The sequence below is a fragment of the Bombus affinis genome, chromosome 14 (genome assembly GCF_024516045.1).
Source record: "Bombus affinis isolate iyBomAffi1 chromosome 14, iyBomAffi1.2, whole genome shotgun sequence".
Lineage (NCBI taxonomy): Eukaryota > Metazoa > Arthropoda > Insecta > Hymenoptera > Apidae > Bombus > Bombus affinis.
The window spans coordinates 3,857,605-3,876,522 of record NC_066357.1 but is presented as its reverse complement, the minus strand read 5'-3'; the positions used below and the strand labels follow the sequence as shown (position 1 = coordinate 3,876,522).

The 18,918-nt window shown below is 39.0% G+C and overlaps 4 protein-coding genes and 1 long non-coding RNA gene across 23 annotated transcripts in view; 1 reads left to right on the top strand and 4 right to left on the bottom strand.

Moving 5' to 3' along the window:
* The window catches only part of LOC126924456 (max dimerization protein 1-like), a 228,053-nt gene extending 223,710 nt beyond the window's left edge, over positions 1 to 4,343 (bottom strand). For 3 of the 10 annotated variants that reach the window (XM_050738974.1, XM_050738983.1, XM_050738984.1), the window contains exons 1-2: positions 3,945 to 4,321; positions 1,729 to 2,582 (exon numbers count right to left, since the gene is read on the bottom strand). In XM_050738974.1, coding sequence (XP_050594931.1) covers positions 1,729 to 1,783 — 55 coding nt within the window. In that variant the 5' untranslated portion in view covers positions 1,784 to 2,582; positions 3,945 to 4,321. The other 7 variants (XM_050738979.1, XM_050738975.1, XM_050738977.1 and 4 more) reach the window with 7 other exon arrangements.
* On the top strand, positions 504 to 2,285 carry LOC126924465 (uncharacterized). The gene is made up of 2 exons (XR_007713537.1): positions 504 to 1,212; positions 1,316 to 2,285. It is a non-coding gene; the product is annotated as an uncharacterized LOC126924465 (long non-coding RNA).
* Positions 4,344 to 5,670: 1,327 nt separating the features above from the next.
* Positions 5,671 to 7,536, bottom strand: LOC126924452 (DALR anticodon-binding domain-containing protein 3-like). Its single transcript, XM_050738952.1, has 5 exons — positions 7,193 to 7,536; positions 6,486 to 7,119; positions 6,276 to 6,409; positions 6,021 to 6,188; positions 5,671 to 5,926 (listed from the first exon to the last, which is right to left on the bottom strand). The coding sequence occupies exons 1-5, from the start codon at positions 7,481 to 7,483 to the stop codon at positions 5,807 to 5,809; spliced, it is 1,347 nt and encodes a 448-aa protein (XP_050594909.1). The 5' UTR covers positions 7,484 to 7,536; the 3' UTR covers positions 5,671 to 5,806.
* Positions 7,537 to 7,768: 232 nt separating this feature from the next.
* On the bottom strand, positions 7,769 to 14,405 carry LOC126924446 (FHF complex subunit HOOK interacting protein 2A-like). 5 transcript variants are annotated; one of them, XM_050738933.1, is made up of 6 exons: positions 14,267 to 14,405; positions 10,255 to 11,310; positions 9,612 to 10,062; positions 9,064 to 9,430; positions 8,198 to 8,698; positions 7,769 to 8,118 (listed from the first exon to the last, which is right to left on the bottom strand). In XM_050738933.1, exons 1-6 carry the CDS (start codon positions 14,294 to 14,296, stop codon positions 8,019 to 8,021), a joined length of 2,505 nt encoding a protein of 834 aa, XP_050594890.1. In that variant the 5' UTR covers positions 14,297 to 14,405; the 3' UTR covers positions 7,769 to 8,018. The 5 variants fall into 5 exon arrangements, with proteins under 5 accessions (XP_050594890.1, XP_050594889.1, XP_050594892.1 ...); XM_050738932.1 differs by lacking the exon at positions 14,267 to 14,405 and adding an exon at positions 12,082 to 12,308; XM_050738935.1 differs by lacking the exon at positions 14,267 to 14,405 and adding an exon at positions 11,540 to 11,895.
* LOC126924451 (hexokinase type 2) overlaps positions 13,334 to 18,918 on the bottom strand; it is a 37,497-nt gene continuing 31,912 nt past the window's right edge. For all 6 annotated transcript variants that reach the window (XM_050738947.1, XM_050738945.1, XM_050738949.1 and 3 more), the window contains exons 5-7: positions 18,456 to 18,810; positions 17,941 to 18,211; positions 13,334 to 17,609 (exon numbers count right to left, since the gene is read on the bottom strand). In XM_050738947.1, the coding sequence (XP_050594904.1) occupies positions 17,532 to 17,609; positions 17,941 to 18,211; positions 18,456 to 18,810 (704 nt within the window). In that variant the 3' untranslated portion in view covers positions 13,334 to 17,531. The remainder of the gene's footprint in view (positions 17,610 to 17,940; positions 18,212 to 18,455; positions 18,811 to 18,918) is intronic.

Genomic DNA, 18,918 nt, shown 5'->3' with positions numbered 1-18,918 from the left:
GGCGAAAACAGGCTTGTAACGTTGGCAGCAGTGGCTATTAGTATCGGTTACGTTTGCGAGTCACATGACCCGGAGAATTTAAAAGAAACGGATAAAAGAGAAAAAAAAGTCGAACGAAATGCTTAAGTCAAGGCTTGTTTATGAAGAAAAACGTATACCCTATGAATCATCGACAACCAGAGTACTCAACAAGATATATGTACATATTTATGCAAATGTGTCTAATAATTTCACGTCGATAACGCGCTCTCCATTAAAGCTACATTAACTGACGAATATTTCCAGAAAAAGCAACGATGAGATATTGTTCCGATCTTGGATCTTTGGATCGATTTAATTAACTGCTAATTTAATCAATCAATGATCGTTCTTCGCGTTTTTAAAACGTACTTATATTTTGCTGATCTTAGTTTTCATGAAGAAAGAAAGGAGTGAAATATACAAATTGAACAACATCGATTTAATTAACTGCAAATTTAATTATAATCAATGCATACGTGTCACATTTCTAAAAATGAAAATAGGTAGAATATTTAATTAGAAAAATAAAATATCAACTGGAAAGGATAGATTTCATAAAATGAATAGTAGGTTAGTGAAATGCAAGAGTAAAGAGGAGGAAGGAGATATCACGGGAATTCAGCACACACGCGCGAGCAAACGTAGCATCGGATACGTCACAGCGGTATTATAAGTGGAATGATAAAATGAGATCATCGTTACCGCTTCTCCGCGCACTCTGACGCATACGCGTACACTGCGGACGCGACCTACACGACACAACGACAGTCACACATAGTGCACTGTGAAAAAAACACAAGGCACGTATATATACGTGGGTATATCTACATACAATCTATCTATAGATCTACATATCTACATATATATACATATATATTTACTGATAGTGTTTACCGCCGGTTGGCCGAAAAACGAACGTGCACCGCGACACGATTACAGCGTACGCTGCACGTTGCATCACAAGAGCGTACACCGGTGAAGGTCACGCGCTCCAAAACTCACGGCTACGGAGTACGAAAACATCTAGGCTTGATATAGCTCGTCAGAGTCCGGTTCGATATCGGAAAGCTTATCTGTACCTACCTATTCATAATTTGATTAATATATTCTGTACCGCGTAAGTTATCGACGACTGATGACCCACGCTGAAACTTCCATTTCATCTCAAATATGATATTTTAACTATAGCAAGTAAGACAATTCTAAAATATTTCCTAGTCACAATTATTGAAGTATATTGGAATATTTTATATATTAGGCATATTTCCTCACGATTATGTAATTTTTGTAACAGTTACAAAACGCAATTTACACATGGCTTGGATGGCAAATCACGTAAAATTAACAGATATGGAATGTGTTAAAACTAGTTAGAAGACATTCGAAAGAGATAAATATGGACTGAAGAAAAAATTTTGTAGCCGGGGCTTCGATTCCATCGGATAATCGCGATATTGATAAAAAAAGTGCCGCGAACGAAAAAACAGAGATGAAGATAGGCGTAATAATAAAGGTCGAGTTCCGAGATCCAACGACGGTAAGTACACGCGCGTTCGTTGCCATGTGCCAATGACATGGTACACACGCACGAGACACACAGGCGCAACCACGATGAAACTCGCCGGCGCTCGGTGCTCGCGAAGAAGAAAGGAAAAGAACACAGATGCGTAGATGTACGCGTAGTCTAGGCAGCAAAGCAGTACTCACCTCTTTCTCTTCGTTCAATATACTCGGCGGCCTGTAGTAGGGCAGCAATGCTCATATTTCCCCGATTTGGCGTAATTTTGGCGACTTCGGTTCACTACCTCTTTCCCTGTAATCCCGGCACACACACCGATGATCACCGCCGCGCGCGCGACACACAACGCAATAACCGTTTAGAGACGCACACGACGAGCACCAGCCCCGTATACACCGCGCGGCCGATCTGTTGTTGTTGTTGATGTTGATGTTGGCTGGCGCTGGTGTTGTCGCTTCTCGAACTTTTCTCTCCGCCCGCCTGTTCAACCGCCGCTCCTTCTCCTCCCCCTCTTCCACGACCGCCACCTCTTCCTCCTTTTCTCGTCCGTCCGCGCGCCTCGCTGGCTGCGTTCGCTTAGGTGCACGTAACACACAAGCGCGCGCGCGTGACTACCGAGACTAGCCCGATTTCAAACGCGCACTAGATTCGCGGACGGCAAATCGATGGCCAGGCCTTTCCAACCGCGATACGCATCAAGAACTGTCTTTTTTTCCTCTCTCTACCACGGTATATATTCCGTCGACTATTTCGCGATATACGTTTCCCTTTGTAGCCTGTTTGCACCAACCGTTCGACGACTTTCAGTCTATCTCGTCCGTGTCTGTCTATCTTACTTCCAATTCCACTTGCCTTTTTATTTAAAATGCTAGTTTCCTTTTCCCTTGTTCTATACGTTTCTTTTCTCCCCCTTTTCTACTCGGTGGCGTTTCACTTTAACTCCGTACAGCTTGTATAATATTCTCCTTTTCCTATCTTTATGTTTTCTGCCTGACTTCGTCGGTTCTCTTCTTCTTTCTTCACCTTCGTTTCACAACATTCACTACGATCACACCAAATCACGTGAAAATGGCAAAAAAGAAAAGAAAAGAAAAATCAACGGCCAATAGGATATACGCGAGGCAAGAGAATACGACGCACCGCTGCTCCACACTTCCATACGCGAAGTCGCGTGCGAGCGAACCGACAAATCGTGTTTTACGAATACGCGACAAAGACGGAAGAGACAGACAGAGAGCTCACGCGAGCAAGCAAGTAAGCGCGAACGGTACAATTGGAAAGAAGCACACTATAGTACAGTCACTAGGCGAGTCGAAAGGGTCGAGATTACGCGTGTCGCCGGTAATTTATCGTGGACGCGAGCGACCGATCAACCAAGCGAGCGAACCAACGAATGCGAAAGAACCTGACCTCGATCAGCGGCCGGTTCGACTTGTGCGCGCTCGACCAACTATTATTTTTGGTCAGGAAACGAGTATCGCGTACTGTGCACAGCGTGCATGTGCATGCGACCACTTTACGTGCCGGCTACTTGTTTTGTGCAGCGACCTTGAACGCGTAGATCTTACTGGGAGCCATGCACCAAGTGGCCTGGGAGCATGGATCTAGATGTTGCAATATTTCCAACGTATAACGCCAATGTACTCGTATATATATCGTGGTCACCGAAACAAAGTAAAAAACACGTTCGAGAACTTCAAAATGAAATGTAAGACCACAAAATTTTCGTAAAGAGTAAATCGTTCGTTCCGGACGACGAATCTATCGCCGTTTTTCTTGATTCACGCACGTAACTCGGTCAACTTGGTCGTGAGGTCAACGATTCCCATGAAACTCACGCAATACGCAGTTTGCGGTAGCAGACGGACACACACGTACACACACGCAAACAATGTCGAGCGGTGTGCCAATAAAACCGCAATTTACTCGTCAGAGAAAACGTACGTTGTCACGCGCAAAACACAGAGGCAAATCTTCTAGAAACTCGCATGATACGCGACCGATCACGGTAATGCTCGTACTGGTTTTCCGTTCACGATGAGCACGTAGAAAGGCGCTCCCTTGATTCCGTTCTCGACTGGATTGCAAGCGACTTTTAGTACACATGCACGTTACACCGCACAAACATGCCTATGCACACGCACGTAATGCGAGTGAAAATACGTGTGTACATGTGTGATCCGTAATAAGTGTGGTTCCCATACAAGAAACAACGGCAACGCGATGGGTGCATACACACGTTCACGGTATGTGAAGAAAATGTGTGCGAATACAGAGCGCGAATAAAACCGATACGCAATATACACGGAGCCGGCCTAAGGATCACGCGAATGTATATTGCGTATCGGACGATACATTAACGGCTCGTTTCTGACAATGATCATTTCTAACGCAAATGTGCTACCTCTCCGACCTGTGTACATACAGCAAAAACGCGTGCGTACGTATGACGTTGAGGATCGAATGTATTTCGACCCTATCGTCCACCTAGTGACATTTGGCACGCCGGATACGTTCGCTCACACACGAAAGTAGGTGCAGCTGAGCGACGACGTAAAGAAAGACGGTCACTGTGTGGATCGGCACTGCCTAACACTACTTCTACTGCACAGGTTTTCGCGGGTACAGAGTGGGGGGGCTAGTCAGGACAAAGAAAAGGAGGCTCGAAACTGACCGACGACGACGAGCCCACGAGCCCCCGACGACGACGACGACTACGACAAGCCGACGACGAGCGAGCGACAGCCTGATACCTCCGCACTTCGCGAGCACTCTCACGCATTTATCGATGTCAAACGTCTCTGCACCGTAGAAGCACCAGGCGTCGTTTCTTACGGTGTCGCTGATTGGCCGAGCGGTGCGCCAGTGCACTGCCTCGGCCAATCAACGTTGACAATACGACCCTGCCGTACGAGCCGCCACCAGCACCGGTCGTGTCACGTGAATCTCATGCCCGAAAACAAAACAAACAGCTGGCTGTGTTCCTTGCCTCGCTCTCTTGCACGCTATCGTGCGTGTACTTTTCATGTACGATATTCCTCCAGTAGAGAAGACACTCCCCTTTTTCATCTAGAATGTACTAAAACTGAGAAATAATATATCAGAAAGTAATGCGTTGATCGATCACGCTGGTACCGATTACATCGGGAATTAACTTATTATAACACACGATGTATTTTTAAGTAATTCGAATCCCACTTATTTATTTCGTTATAATCTATTCAATCTTCCTGTAAGAAACAATTTTTATTCTTTATTATATAATTTAAATATAACAACTCTAAAATGTCGCTCGATACTTCCTTACATTATGAAATTTAAGATAAGTGCATTTGAAAATTCATATAATCGCGCCATCTTTTGTATTCCATTTAGCGTCACCCATACTTTTTCAAATTGGTACTTCTGAAGATCTGAGTCTCTCGAGATCTATAGCGTCCGGTATAGTATTTGAATATATATAAATTTATAGTTTGATTCAACAAAATTCGATCATTTTGTACTTTATAATAGCAATAAATATGTGTGACAGAAAGATAAAATACAGTAATTTACCGATTTCTGTGATTATCGTCAAAGGTTAGAAGAATTTCTTCGAAAAAGGTGATGATCATTTGGTAAGTTACACAAAATCAATAATTTCTATATAGATCGTATTTAATTTAAAAAATGAGGAATGACATTTGAAAGAATGCACACGTAGATGTACAGTTATATATATTATAACGATTTCTGTCGTTTCACGCATCGTTATTTACGAGTGCAAGTGTTATTTTCATTTGTTGTGCTATGACAAAAAATTATACTCGTATGTAAATGTTTCATTGTGATATATTTAAAATTAATACAATTACGACATGACAAATCTAATTAATTCAACAATTATTAGAAAATATTTGAACTAAAAATTATAAATATAGTTTTATTGCAGTTATTTTTAGTAAATAATTGCTTAACCCAATACATTTTCAACTAATTAAAAAGTAACAATAGATTTATAAAGATTTCTTATGAAAATAATAATTTTTCAAAATTACATTATTTTTCCATACTTTTATTATAAGGCAAAAATTAAAACATATTTAAGTTGAACAACTTAGAAACTTGTGAAGTACAATTTAAAATATTACTTTGGTTAGTTGATGATTCACTTTTTATTTATTCCTTTGAAAAATACACAATTTCTTATAATTTGTACAATTTTGTAAATTGATTTCTATTATATTGAGATATATCATTTTGATTAAAAAAATTTGTATGAATAAATTACATGCGAGATACAGGAGCAATATCTAATAAAGCAAGTGCATTTTGAAGCACAATTTGCAATGCATGTAGCATATATAATCTGGCAGTCATTGTTGGAATTAAATGGTCATATGCTTCCTATAATGAAACAATAATATATAAACAATAAATTATTAATCATACAATAAGGTTTATAATTCAATCATTAACATTAGTCAGTAATAAAACTTACAGTTAAAATTCTAATTCTATGATAGTAGATGCTAAATTTTTGGCACAGTTTAGACAAAAATATACAAATAAATTGTGTATTTGTTTGGAAGACAGGATCATATCTTAAACAATCCTTTATCATTTGTTGATATCCAATAACAAAATTATATATAAGTTCCCATTCTTCCTAGAAATTATAAAGTTTCTGAGTTATTGTTTGTTCTCTTTCATAAATTGGAAATGTTGATAATTCAGTATCTTTTGAATAAAATACCTCTTGATTTAGTAAAGAAAAATCTGTATCATTGACACATGGTAAATTAGGATATTCTCCTCTTAAACTTTTATCATTATACTTTTCAATGATAGCTGTTATTCTTGCTGTATTATATAATATAAAACATCCACCTAAAAACTAATAATGGTAGAAATTGTTCCTTTAAAAATTCTAAGAAATTCATGCAAAATTCAGAGATGAAAGAACCTTTTGTGTTTGTGGTACTTTTATCGGTAGCAACATTGCATCCAATAAAAACAGGACGGCTTGGTTTTACAGATAATAATTCAAATGTAACTGTTGCTTTTGCAAGATTTTCAAGGAAACATTCTTCTGTTTCTACATTGAATTCTCGTGCTTCAAAATATTTATGTTCATTTAATGCTTTTAATTCTATAATTTTATTGTTAATATATTCTTTATACGTTAGTTTTGTCTCTTTACAGTTTGTTTCTGTATTTTTTACCACACCACATATACACCTCTCATAATTTTCTCTCACATTTCCTTGTGACTTAGTGGTAAATACAAATCTGTAATCAGAGTGCTCATCTGATATTTTAGATCCATGTAGAGTCAAAATCTTTTCAGTGACATGTTGTATTAAGTGTAATCTTCTAGTTGTGAGTTCTGATTCGTTATCTTGGAGCGATATGAAACTAAAGATCTTGTTAACTGAAAAAGTTTTCCCAAAGTCATTCTTAAATGCTATAACTGCTTTGATCGAGCTCTCTATAAGAGGGGTACGTTGTAAAAATAAACAAACTCTTTCTCTCTCTAAAAGATACTTGTGTAATTTTATAGACCAATTACTACTTGATGATATTAACAACTGTAAAACCTGCAAAAATATCTTTTAGTTTTATAGCTAGGTTATGTTTCTTTCCTTGATGATATTTTTTATTATATTTTACCTGATTTGCAATGTCTGCATCAGTGTTGCTATTTATTCCACCACCTCGAACATATAGAAAATGTTGCAAAATTGTTGTACACTTTTCTTCACATTGATCTGTGTCTTTCAACAAGTTTTTCCATACTTTAAGGCTAGGTATAAAATATAATTCACCATTTATTGCTAACTTCTCATTATTTACCTTGACAACTGAGGTATTTTTGCAATTATTACCACTTAAATATGATGTTATATTATTTATAAGCAACTGTATGCAAATGGGTGATGTGTTTTCCATTTGTGACTCCATGTGTCAGTCACTTCAATATGAAGTAACTTTAACAGCTTACTCCAATATGAAGCATATGATTCTGAAATTAGTTTCACTTATAAGACATGTAACATTCTTAACTTACGTTTTTTATTTCAATTATTAAAATTATTTGCAAACTATGTAGTCCTATGATATACTCCAATTTAAATATGTTTTTAAATTGATATGTGGTAATTAGAGGTTGTTGAAACTACAAATATTATAACAACTATATTAGAAAAATTTGTAACAATTTTTGAAGCAAAATAATCAAAACGAACGTGACTTTTTAGTAGTTTCTTTATTAGAGTCACAAGTCGAATTGTGCAAATAGGTGATTGTAAACATTAACATTAATATAATAGTAGCTATACTTAACATAAAGTATGTACGTATATTTTACAAATTCATCGCAAAACACAATTTTCTATTTAAGCGTATCTAGATGACGATCGATCATTAAATAAATTTACTCAGCCATAGTACTGTAATTAAATTCAATAATTTACATCGCTCTCTTTGATAACAATTATCACATAGAATGATGATATTTTACGTATGCTATCGCAGCCAGTTCCTTGCAAAATTCTTCTGTCACAATCACGCTTTCGAACAGGATATTCTCCTTCTCTCTAAAAATCACGAAACATTTAATCTTCCGAAATTACCAAACAACGAACGAAATAATTAATCATTCTTATTCGTATTTACCCTTCGTGAGAACAATATTCAAGCAATCGTTCTCGCGTCTCTGTCAGCATTTGCTTGTGATCCGGCGTCTTTGGTACCTCGTTCACCAGCTGCTTGACAACTTTTTGCAAGCAGGTAAACAAGTTCTTCGTGCCGGGTGCTACTGGTAGCAACGGATTCAGTAAAAATTCATGCAGGTACGGATGAGGTAAAAGCGCAAGCCTCGAGATCACCACCGTCAGTTGCAGGTTGACCTCGTACTTTTGCCTTGGAATACTCGCCACTTTCTCGAAAAGCATCGTCATAAACGGCCCCATGTAAAATCTTACGGAACAATGGTCTGCTTCCGGTCTGGAATCGGAACTCGCAGAATCATCCACGGTTACTGCCTCTAGCGGCCAGGCCATTAGCGAGCAGTCTGCCAACACAGTAGAATACTGCCTTTCCAAGTCAGCCATATACCGTTCATAATTGTTCACGTCCGTGTCTGTTTGTAGATAACGAGGAATCAGGGACAGGAAACTGAAACGGAGGTTGATACGAAGCTAAAAATTCTATACCTTTACACTATTTCATTTGCATATGCAAGTATTGTCGCGCGAGGGAAAGTGTTCAAAGTTCTTTAGTACATACGCTGAGAAAACATATTCAGTTGATGACGTATCGAAATGATTGATTGAGACTTTCTGTTGATTAAGCTTTCTCACTTTGTGTCACGCTTGTCAAGTACTATAAGCGTGTACATTATTGAATTATTACTTTTTTTTAAATATTCTATTTATTCGAGTGACAAGGAATGTCTCCGTCATAAAACGTTCTTTTGATGAAAGTTTTTCTTTTTTCTTTTTTTCTATATACGATGGTGAGAGTTTCTGTAAGATTCTTACCAATTTACAATTCTATGAATGTTACTAGGTGCTAATGTTCGACTATGACTTTGCTCGTAGGAGAGGTCTAGCGAACCCTTCTTCTTTTCTCTTTCTCTTTCGTCCTCCTCGTCGCTCCAGGATGCAATTGCACTATCCGCCGCGGTGTTGTCGTAATAGCCTCGTGTTGATAAATATACTAATACGAGACAGTGCAGTATATGCTCGTTCCGTTTCTCTATCATCTCCTCGAACAGCTTTAATGTTTCCAGCGTTAAATCGTCACTGTCCGTGAAGCAGTTGTCTATCAGCCTGTGTAGTACAGGTGACGTCCATACGTTTGGTATCTCTGGACCTCTATCGTGACCCACGAGCCAGTAACTCATTTCTGAAGAAAGAAATTATTAATATCGTTTGAATTAATTTTGAAATATCGGCAAGGATCAAAAAGCAATCTTTCTTCGTCTCCTACTAAAGGAGAAAGTAAACGAACTCTATCAATCCTCCAAAAATTCCAAGCAAAAAGAAATTGTTAATTCTCCATATTTTAACGTAAATTATATACAAACCTGTACATAAGGCGCTAGATGTTAATTCCTTTAAACATTTCGTAATCAATGCTGTGATAAGAACGACATGATGTTCAGCCAGGGCTGGTGTCACAATTTTCTCTAAGAAATTCACTTTAATGTTCTTCGCCAACGCGTTAGCCACGTCTGGATGCGCTTCCCTTATCAGTTGATTGCAGTAATCAAACCACATGAAAAACGCGGCGACCTGTCTGCAGCCAGAAAATTTTTTCTCCTTCGTCCACATTGGCGAATCTAAACCCCAAGTAACATCCACGCCGTCGATCTCTGCTGGATCGACATGCGCTGGGATGGCGTTGAACAGGTTCTCTAATCTATTTGGTATCAGGGTTGCTAAGTCACTGTTTGCTACCATTTGTGCGAACGATGGATCCTCCAAGGATGCAAGGACCATTATTCCTTCGCAGGCTCTTATTCTCACGGTATTATCCTGAAAGAGGAAACATTTTTGTTTAAGAATTTGTTGTCTGCTTGACTGTTCTTTGTATTTTAGGATTTGGGATATTTAACGCATAGCTTTTATTAATATTGAAATTGCAGAATTAATCCGCAAAGTATGGATAACACAACATAAGGAGCTATTATGATAGTTTACTTTCATTATTTAAAATTCGTGGCTTACCGCGCTATTTATGTAACTCAACAAGGCATCTAATAGAAGGCATTTTGATTTCTGTGGCGTGTCCGGTCTCAGAAGATTCTGATCTCCTTCCGCGCAATTAGACTCCTCGAAAGCAGCCCCGTACTCAACGTCCAATCGTAAATCCTGGAGATTCTGCAAATGTGTATCTATCTCGTTCATCAGAACGACGTTTTCGCCTTTTTGGGAGATGTCGCAGTCCTGAGAGTCAGAAGATTGTACCGTGACACCCGAATTCTCATCGCAAATCGATTTCTCGATTACCGGACTAGAAGATTGCGAGGCATTCTCCACTTCTCTGGAAGATATCGACCCGTTCGATTGACTAGATGATCCTCTCGTTCCATTCTTACTGGGCGGTCTGTTAGTCTCCGCAGACCGTCTCCTACCATTTTCCGAGCTAAACAAGTTGGGATTTATCAACGTGACCGCCTGAGTGTCCAGTGGTTCAAATAAGGGATTAAAGTTATTTTTTCTTCTGTTTGGGACGTAGGTAACTTTTTCCACTTCCACCCTTTCCGAATTCCTTCTGGTAGAGGCGTTATGCCTCTGAACAGTCGGTACATCGTTTATTATATTGGTCACGTGAGGGTACTTGCAAACTAGGAAGCAAAGCGTGAGAAGGAACTGGACCTCCTCAGCTTCCATAGGCGATGGTGGGTTTCCATTGCACAGAGCGGTCAATCGTTGCACTGGTCCATAAATCGACGTGTGATGCAGCAGTGGGTACTTAGATCTACCCAGAAATTTTCTTAAAAAAGACAGGCAAATAGTTCTCATTCCGGGTGGAGTTTCCGCGCTGGCGAGCGTGGCCAGCAGGTCCAGTAGCTTGTGCTGCAACAGGTATTCGAGACATGGTCCTGGTTCGTTTTCGTCCTTTTCCTCTTCTAGCAGTATTTCCAGTAATCTGTCTAAATGTCGTGGTATGCCCGTGGACTGTATGGGCACCTTGCAATCTGTCAAGTGGTTCACATAAAAGTTCATAAGCTGTTTCCAATGGTAGGTGAAATCTTGCAGCGGCGTGGCAGGCGGTGCTATCTGCAAACGATAAAAATTCATAAGTACAGCGCCTCGTTTAAAGAAAAAAACTGATGACGACTAAAACGTCGACCAGGAATCGTACTACGTCATTTGAGTCGTTGTTGAGGAAAACCAAGTAAGATACAAAACACGGTAAATTATTAAACGTGCACATGTTAATGAGCTACAGTTGGTCCGTAGGTGCAACTTGAAATAATTACATAAGCCGCTAAATATAACAACGTACATCTTGCAACGATTAGACAACGCGCAAATACGCGTGTCGATCGAGATGGGCAGATTTTGCGTATTACCGGCATGGTATTGGCCGGTCGAAAGTTGGCTACGCCGCACCGTTCTGTTTATTTGGATTTTTTTCTGGGCGCCAAACGAGCGCGATTTAAATCGATCCGGGCGCGCACGAAGGACGAGAAGAAAAAATTCGTAAGAGTAGACAGTAGTGTATCGACTATGGCGAAGGGCACAACATACAGATCGATACACGCAGAACGTAAATAAATACAATGGCACATGTAACAGCGCGCACTGGTCGAACGAAGAGAAATCGTCGTTTACGTAAAACATATAATGCCGCACTACGATCGATGGATACTGCCTTAAAATTTCTCTTACACTGTTCACAATGCTCCGCAAACAAAGGAGAAATATAAATGAAAATGTGCGTGTCTTTTTTTCTCGGTCGAATGAATGGAGAACATTGTACGCAGTCGCGTGGTCGAAAACAGAACCGACGACGAAACTGCGGAATTTATCAGGGTTATCACTCACCACATCAATGGCATTCTTCAGCGCGATTTGAATGCCACTAATCATCTTAACGCACCGTCCGATTCTGGTCCACGATTATTTCTCGCTATGCACGCGCCTTGTGGCCGTTTCTCGTGTAATCGCCCGTTTCTGCATAATTTCTCATTGTTCGTTCCCGTATCACGGTGCTATACCTCACTGTCGCTGCGACAGCGAAACTGCTGCTTTGACGTGTTTTGTTTCTTGTCAGCTACCACCAGGTGGTGTTGTTATCGCCAAGTATGTATGTATCATATATATACATATTGTTATGACGTTAGGTACGATGATTGAGAAAAGAGATTGGGGGAACGGTACAGATTACATTGCGCGTAGGCTTGCATTTGTTAGTTTCGTCAAATAATAGATTTATTTTGAGAGAAATTTTATATGAATATTTTAAATGATTTTTCGCTGGAAAAAGTAATCGATTTGTAAAGATAAACGTAGTTCGTAGCCCTCTAGTGGCGTGCAGAGAAGATGTCGATGTAGTAAATACATTTCGATTAGGCTTGCCAAAGGTCGAAAAATTAAGTGAAACTAAATTTCTAGATTTGAACTGTGATTTCTTTGGTACGGGAAGATTATACTGAATATTTTAATATCCCTTCGCGGATTATTCATTCGAATTTATATCAGAGTTGAATGCGATTAAAATTACTTGTTCCGTTATCTTCAGTATTTTTCCTATTATATATCACTTAATTTCTAATCAAGGTTGATCGATATAATCGCTGATAAGATTCTGAAATACCTGTCTAAATATGCTAATAAAACGTCTAACTATCGAGAATATTTACTCGTGTTTACCGTGATCAAACATTCAAGAAATTAAATAAATCTCGTACCATTTCAATTTAAAAAAATCCAAAATTTTCCTACAAAACCTTCGCGCAATAATTATCATTGCAAATGCTCTATCTCTTTAAATAGCCAGCTTATCTTTATTGTTCCCCTTCCGTCCACGAAGGAAACTTTTATTATTTTTAACTTTTAGTATTTCTTCGAATTGCAAACTCTGTCTTATCAAAAGGTCTTATCAATATATTAATATATCAGATATATACTAACGTAATAAAAACTGAAAAAGATATTTTAAATTATATTTATTAAATACATAAATTAAATGTATATATAATATATTGATATATTAAAAACATTGATCGAACACCAAAATGTTCTCAACTCTTTTCAAACGCGGCATGGTAATGGCACATCGATCGTGAGCAACAAGATTTACGATGACTTTTATTTTGCACCTTTAACGTGTACACATCTCAACAACATTAACCAGTTTGTGAATATAAAAAAAGTCGTGACAAAAAATCGTGAAAGCGGTTCAGGCTCCGCCGATATAATCGATTCGCTGTCTTCGACGATCTTTCAATTCTACTCGCTCCTTCGTATCGATCGATTCATTCACAATTAACCAAGAAAAACAACTTTGTCTCTCACTAAACACCCTACCAAATTTCTTGTCGGACACTCGACACTTTTACAAATACGCTGTCGCGATCTAAATCGATGAACGGTACAGTTAGATCGCGCGCCTCATGCAGCAGCTAATTTTTCTTACGCAGCCTAGAATACAGTAATTCGATGCTCGACCACGAGAATTCCTCGCATTGTAGGAATCCGAACGTGATCGCACTTGTACTAGTACTTCGCCGCTTCTTTTCTGTCACATTAATTATCTTTAGATCTGTACAGACGCATGACACAATATCGTTGGAATTTCGCACCAGTGGCGCTTTTCTATTTTATTTTTCTTTAAAGCTGACAATTCGAACGGAAGAGCTTTATTTCTCGTTTATATATAAAATTTAGTTATACAATTGGCTATAGTTGTACTATCTTTCTCGAGACACCTTTATCGATCCACAATTAATTTTTTAGTACCATTTTCCGATGCTTCAACAATCTCTAATACCAATTTCCGATGCATCGTCAACAATCTAAAACTACGGGATACGGAATCACACAGCGTCACTATCAACAAAATCACAACGAAATAGCGTCGTTGGTGTGCATGGTGTCTTACAATAATAATCGGTAGAATACGCGACAACACATTTCGTGCTCGTGTCGACATCGCACGTTAAATCGAACGCTACGCTCACGTGGATCCGCGTGATCGCGCTAAGTATACCGCGGCAGAGCTACTCACCACCTTTAGTCTCAACAGCCGCCGCAACATCGATGACGAGAGACCAGCAAACGATCGGAGACGAACGTTCGATTCGGCTCGGTTCGAGGAAACGGGACGAAGCAGAGAGAATCTTCTTCGCGTGAAACGACGATCGCAAAAGAATTTTCTTTCTCTCTCTCTCTTCGTCGACAGATCTATCGTCCACGCGAATTTTATCGGTTTTCACCGCGATGTCTTATCGAAATGGCGACGAAAATAAATACAGAATATATAGCAACAATTCCTCGTCCTGGCCAAGCTTTTAACCGACACTTTTCTTCCCGCCACTGTTTCGTAATCCGAGAACACGAACTGAATGACAATCGAGCCCAGATCCGGAAAGTACGGGGCGATCCTCATCGCGCTTTCGAGTCGCGTACGAAACAATAGGAGGAAAACTTTGGAGTAAAGATAGAGGAACGATGATTCTTCCTTCTTCAGGTCGCCAGAATCTGTTCGATCGGTATCGTGCTTCTTATGTTCAAACCATGAATATACGAATTTTCTACTATTTCTGATAAAGTTCTGCAAAATGGGCTGAATGTCTTTTTTTTTAAATTATATAAATCGAGACGATCAGTTTGATGCGATTGACTTCAAAAATATCTGATTACTTTATATTTAATTATAAATTTCTATGATTTATCGAACCGTGATATCGACATTAATGATATAAACGGAATATAATGTCATAAGGAGGACAATATCAGGTCATAAGTAACGCGGTTCTTCTGAGACCTGAGTTTGATATAATAGAATTTGTTACGACGTCAATTTCGTAAAGTTGTACTAGTAGCCGAATAAAAAATATATTAGCTCGACTAATTACTAGTTGTAAAAAATTAAGAGTAATACCTAGATACACATACATATGGTAGAATTTTGTTTATCCCAGAAATAAAACAGCTGCGATAATTATGATGAAATGGTTCTGGTAGTACAAGTTTGTTCGCTAATTATTCCCTTTCAAAAAACTAACGTCGAACAAGTTTGTACTTTTTGTCTCATTGTAAGCTGATACATAATTTGATGCAACTGTTTCTTCTTTAACATGGATGCAATTTATACCGAACATTATCCAATGTTCCTGTCTCCTCGATGCATTCTTTTTATATCTTATATTTTATAATTTTACAATTTATAGGATTTTGTTGCGAATTTGCAAAACTTTATGACAATGTGACGCGATCGAACGTTTCATCAATTTAAAGACTTCGTCAATTGCATCATTTTTCTCTTGAATCCTTCGACTGCAATTTGGATAATAAAAGTTTCCAAACGTATATTACACGGATTCTTACCGAGGAAAACATGCATTGCTTATGACTTACGAGAATGACCCAATATGCAGACAAAGTATCGAGAAAGGAATTTGAGTATCGAGTAACTTTAACAATGATGTTTTTCTAAAGTGCTTTAGATCAAAGAGGATAAATTCCTATTTATTAGAAAATTGTAAAAAGAATAAGATGCTTGATAGTTATAGATCGAACGATGTTTTCGTCGAGCAACGAGTTCGTTTAAAAATGAGAATTGCATTCGTGGAGTGTGATTAATTTCAAAACGATTGAAATGAAAGAGTACTGGAATAGTAAGAAACTAAGTATCTTATTTTTATTACAATTTCGCGACAATAAAACGATAATAGAGATAACTGTCAATTTGCTCTCAAAACAGGTCGTTTATTATTCTGCTCCATCGATCTTTGAACTCCAAAGAAATATTCGCCTCTCGACACGAGAGAGTGGCGGGAAAACATAGTATCGAGAGTCACGACTTAGAATCAATCGCTCGTTCATATACGCGTTCACTCACACATTTGCCTCTCTCTCTCTTTCTTTTTTCTTTTTTAATTATTTTATCTTTCCTTTTTTGTCATCCTCTTTAGTGTACGTTGTATAATTTAAGTCGCGACATCGATGCGAACGTCTTCGAAGAATCGTTCCGGAGACAATGCTAAAAGATCGTCCGTATATACGCGGCGATCGTCATCATCGTCGTCGTAACAATAAGAGCGACGTCCAAAGAAGACGTACGCGTTGAGCGCGACCGTGGCCTATAAATCTAAAAATACTTCAAACCGCCTAAATCCCTTAAAACGATACTACACATTTTTTTTCTAATGAATTGTTGCAAAACACACTTTCTCTAATATTTGCTCGCGTTATCTCTTCGTCTTTTCGTTTTTGTGTTTCTTTCTTTTTTTCTTTTTCGTCTCGATATTAATATACATATAATCTCGTTTTACATACCGAACTTCTTTCACGCATGCATAACTTCTTTTACCCTCGTTCCGTTCATTCTTTCTCGACTTGCGCGACCATCGTCCCAATCACGCGCGTCTAAACGTTACAATAAGATTACTGTAGGATAAAACGACGATACAAATAATTTATAAATCGCTCTATGTGAACCAAGGATCCGCCCGTTCCTTTTTTCATCCTCGTCCGCAAAGATTTCGGAGCAGTGGCGAAACAGAAGAGACTGACCCACAGGATCGCGAACCAGTCGCATCTTTATGCATGTTCTGTCAAGAAGGAACATCGAGATCGACCGTTTATCGTCGATATTTCGTGATATATGATGTATCGCGAGCTACGCGCACACGCATAATGCCGATAAATTCACGTAGCCTTTGCTTCGAAGGAACGATTGAAATTCTTTCAAATTCCTTCCATCCAAGCGCGTCTACGTATACGTATTTGTCTGCGCTTATGGCAGTAATAGGATTTCTGTTGTACATTACTCGTAGTTCCGTTTATTAGTTTGCTCGTGTGCAGCCACGTCTCGCGTGAAAACACTTCGTTATAAATTTGTTCTGTTTCCTTCTCCGGTCTAGTAATGACGAGCGTAAATATGCTCATCGATTTGTAAGTACTCCTTCAAGTACCGTTGTTTCGATATTTTCGCAGGGGTTAGGCTACGTTTTATGCTCTATGTACAAGTGCACATTCAGCTCTCATTCGTTTTCACACTCATTCATTCTCGATCTTGCTCTCTATTCTTCCTAACGGACAGAATCTCATTCGTTCTTTTATTTACTTATCTCTCCCTCTCTCGCTTCCTTTCTTTCATTTTTAGTTTATTTAATAGCTAGCTCTCTTCGACTTTTTCCTCGGCACATACGCGTGACTTCATACATTTTCTGTGTACGTATATGTTTAATGGTGTGTCAAATTTGAATCGTTACTGCATATAACTTAATTTAATCTAAGTTTGAGGAGACGCGGCACAGCCGTTGTCTTCACCGGTGTCCGGCAGCCACTGCGGCGACCAGCGCCGCACCACGACCGCTGCCATCCTCCGAGAGCATTAAATCGAACTGCAAAGCAATGTAAATTGTTAGAGCCTAAATTATCTCTAAGTTCTTTCCTCACAGCTTTTTATTTCGCCAAATAAAATTTTATACGTTTGACTTAACGACGGTTGTATAATACGGCAGAGACGTTGATAAGCAAATCTTGTCGGATCTTTTAATAAACTGGAACCTTGATTTAAATTTCAATTATCGATTTTAATACTCGTCGTAATGATAAGATATAGGATTTTATTGAAATTACTGTTACACAACCGTCGTGCAAGAAAAACATGTCTCTTTAAAACAGCATATTCGTCGAAACTTTAAGAAACAAAGCTGTTCCCACTGGTCTCACCTTATAATTCTGTAACTGGCTTATCTTCTCGGTCATAAGCTCGTGGAAGTACGGATGGAATCTGTAGACCGAACCATCGATTCCGACTGTTACGCTGTCTTCGCCCATTTTGTTCAATAACGTGGCGATTCCAGCGCTGGCCAGGTGAGCTGCTCTCCTCGACACAACAGAGCAAACGTACCTAACGTTTTCACAATCCTGGTCGCTTACGTTTCGTAATCCTAATTCTGCTAGTACTTCGCGGCAGTTCGTGTATTTCCCTTTAGCATCGCTGAAACGAACGAAGAACAACATTTAACGTCGAACGTTGGGAAGGTTGCTCGTTATAATTGCCTGCAATCGTAGATCAGCGTTGTCAGATTCAGGATTTGCTTGGAATAACGAAAGAAATTAATTTAATTAATACTAAAATGTCGTAACTCAGAATGTGAAAAAATGAACGAAAGAAGAGGTAGGAGATACGGAGAATCTCTATCGCGAGGAAAAGATATCCGATACGACTGCGTGATACTCACTTTTCGATTTCTGAAACGTATTTCGTGAAGAATTTGCCCCGTTTCTTAAGATCGCTGGGGCACTTTCCACCAAACAGTAGCCCGGCGTTCACCACTTTCTCGAGAACCAACCTCGTCAATTCTCCCATGTACATGCCCGAGATCATCTTCTCAAACAACTGTTTCGACGGATTGATCGAATTTTCGTCGATGGCGCGATCGAACTCCGTTAGAATAAAATCGAGCACGCCACCCTCACCGAATGCACCCCATTCGATATTGATCAGCATATGTGGCTTCTCTTGCGAGAAGTTTCCTGGAATCGCGCACTGTACGTTCGACGTCTTCTCCACGTAACAGGCGTTGGTACCAGTTCCTGAAGCGAAACGAGATTTTATCTTAATGGGGAAAAAGTTTCATAATTCATTCACGGTAATATTACGTCCGCAAGTTTCGGTGTTTTTTCATTAGAGGAATTTACAAT

Coding starts and splice junctions, on each gene's coding strand:
- LOC126924452 (XM_050738952.1), bottom strand. CDS start 7,483: ATGGAGTCACAAATGGAAAACACATCACCCATTTGCATACAGTTGCTT. Junction 6,189..6,275: donor TTTCTTTACTAAATCAAGAG/GTATTTTATTCA, acceptor TATAATTTCTAG/GAAGAATGGGAACTTATATA. Junction 5,927..6,020: donor ATAGAATTAGAATTTTAACT/GTAAGTTTTATT, acceptor GTTTCATTATAG/GAAGCATATGACCATTTAAT.
- LOC126924446 (XM_050738931.1), bottom strand. CDS start 11,467: ATGTGCACGTTTAATAATTTACCGTGTTTTGTATCTTACTTGGTTTTC. Junction 11,311..11,395: donor ACAACGACTCAAATGACGTA/GTACGATTCCTG, acceptor TATCGTTTGCAG/ATAGCACCGCCTGCCACGCC. Junction 9,431..9,611: donor ATCTAGCGCCTTATGTACAG/GTTTGTATATAA, acceptor TTCTTTCTTCAG/AAATGAGTTACTGGCTCGTG.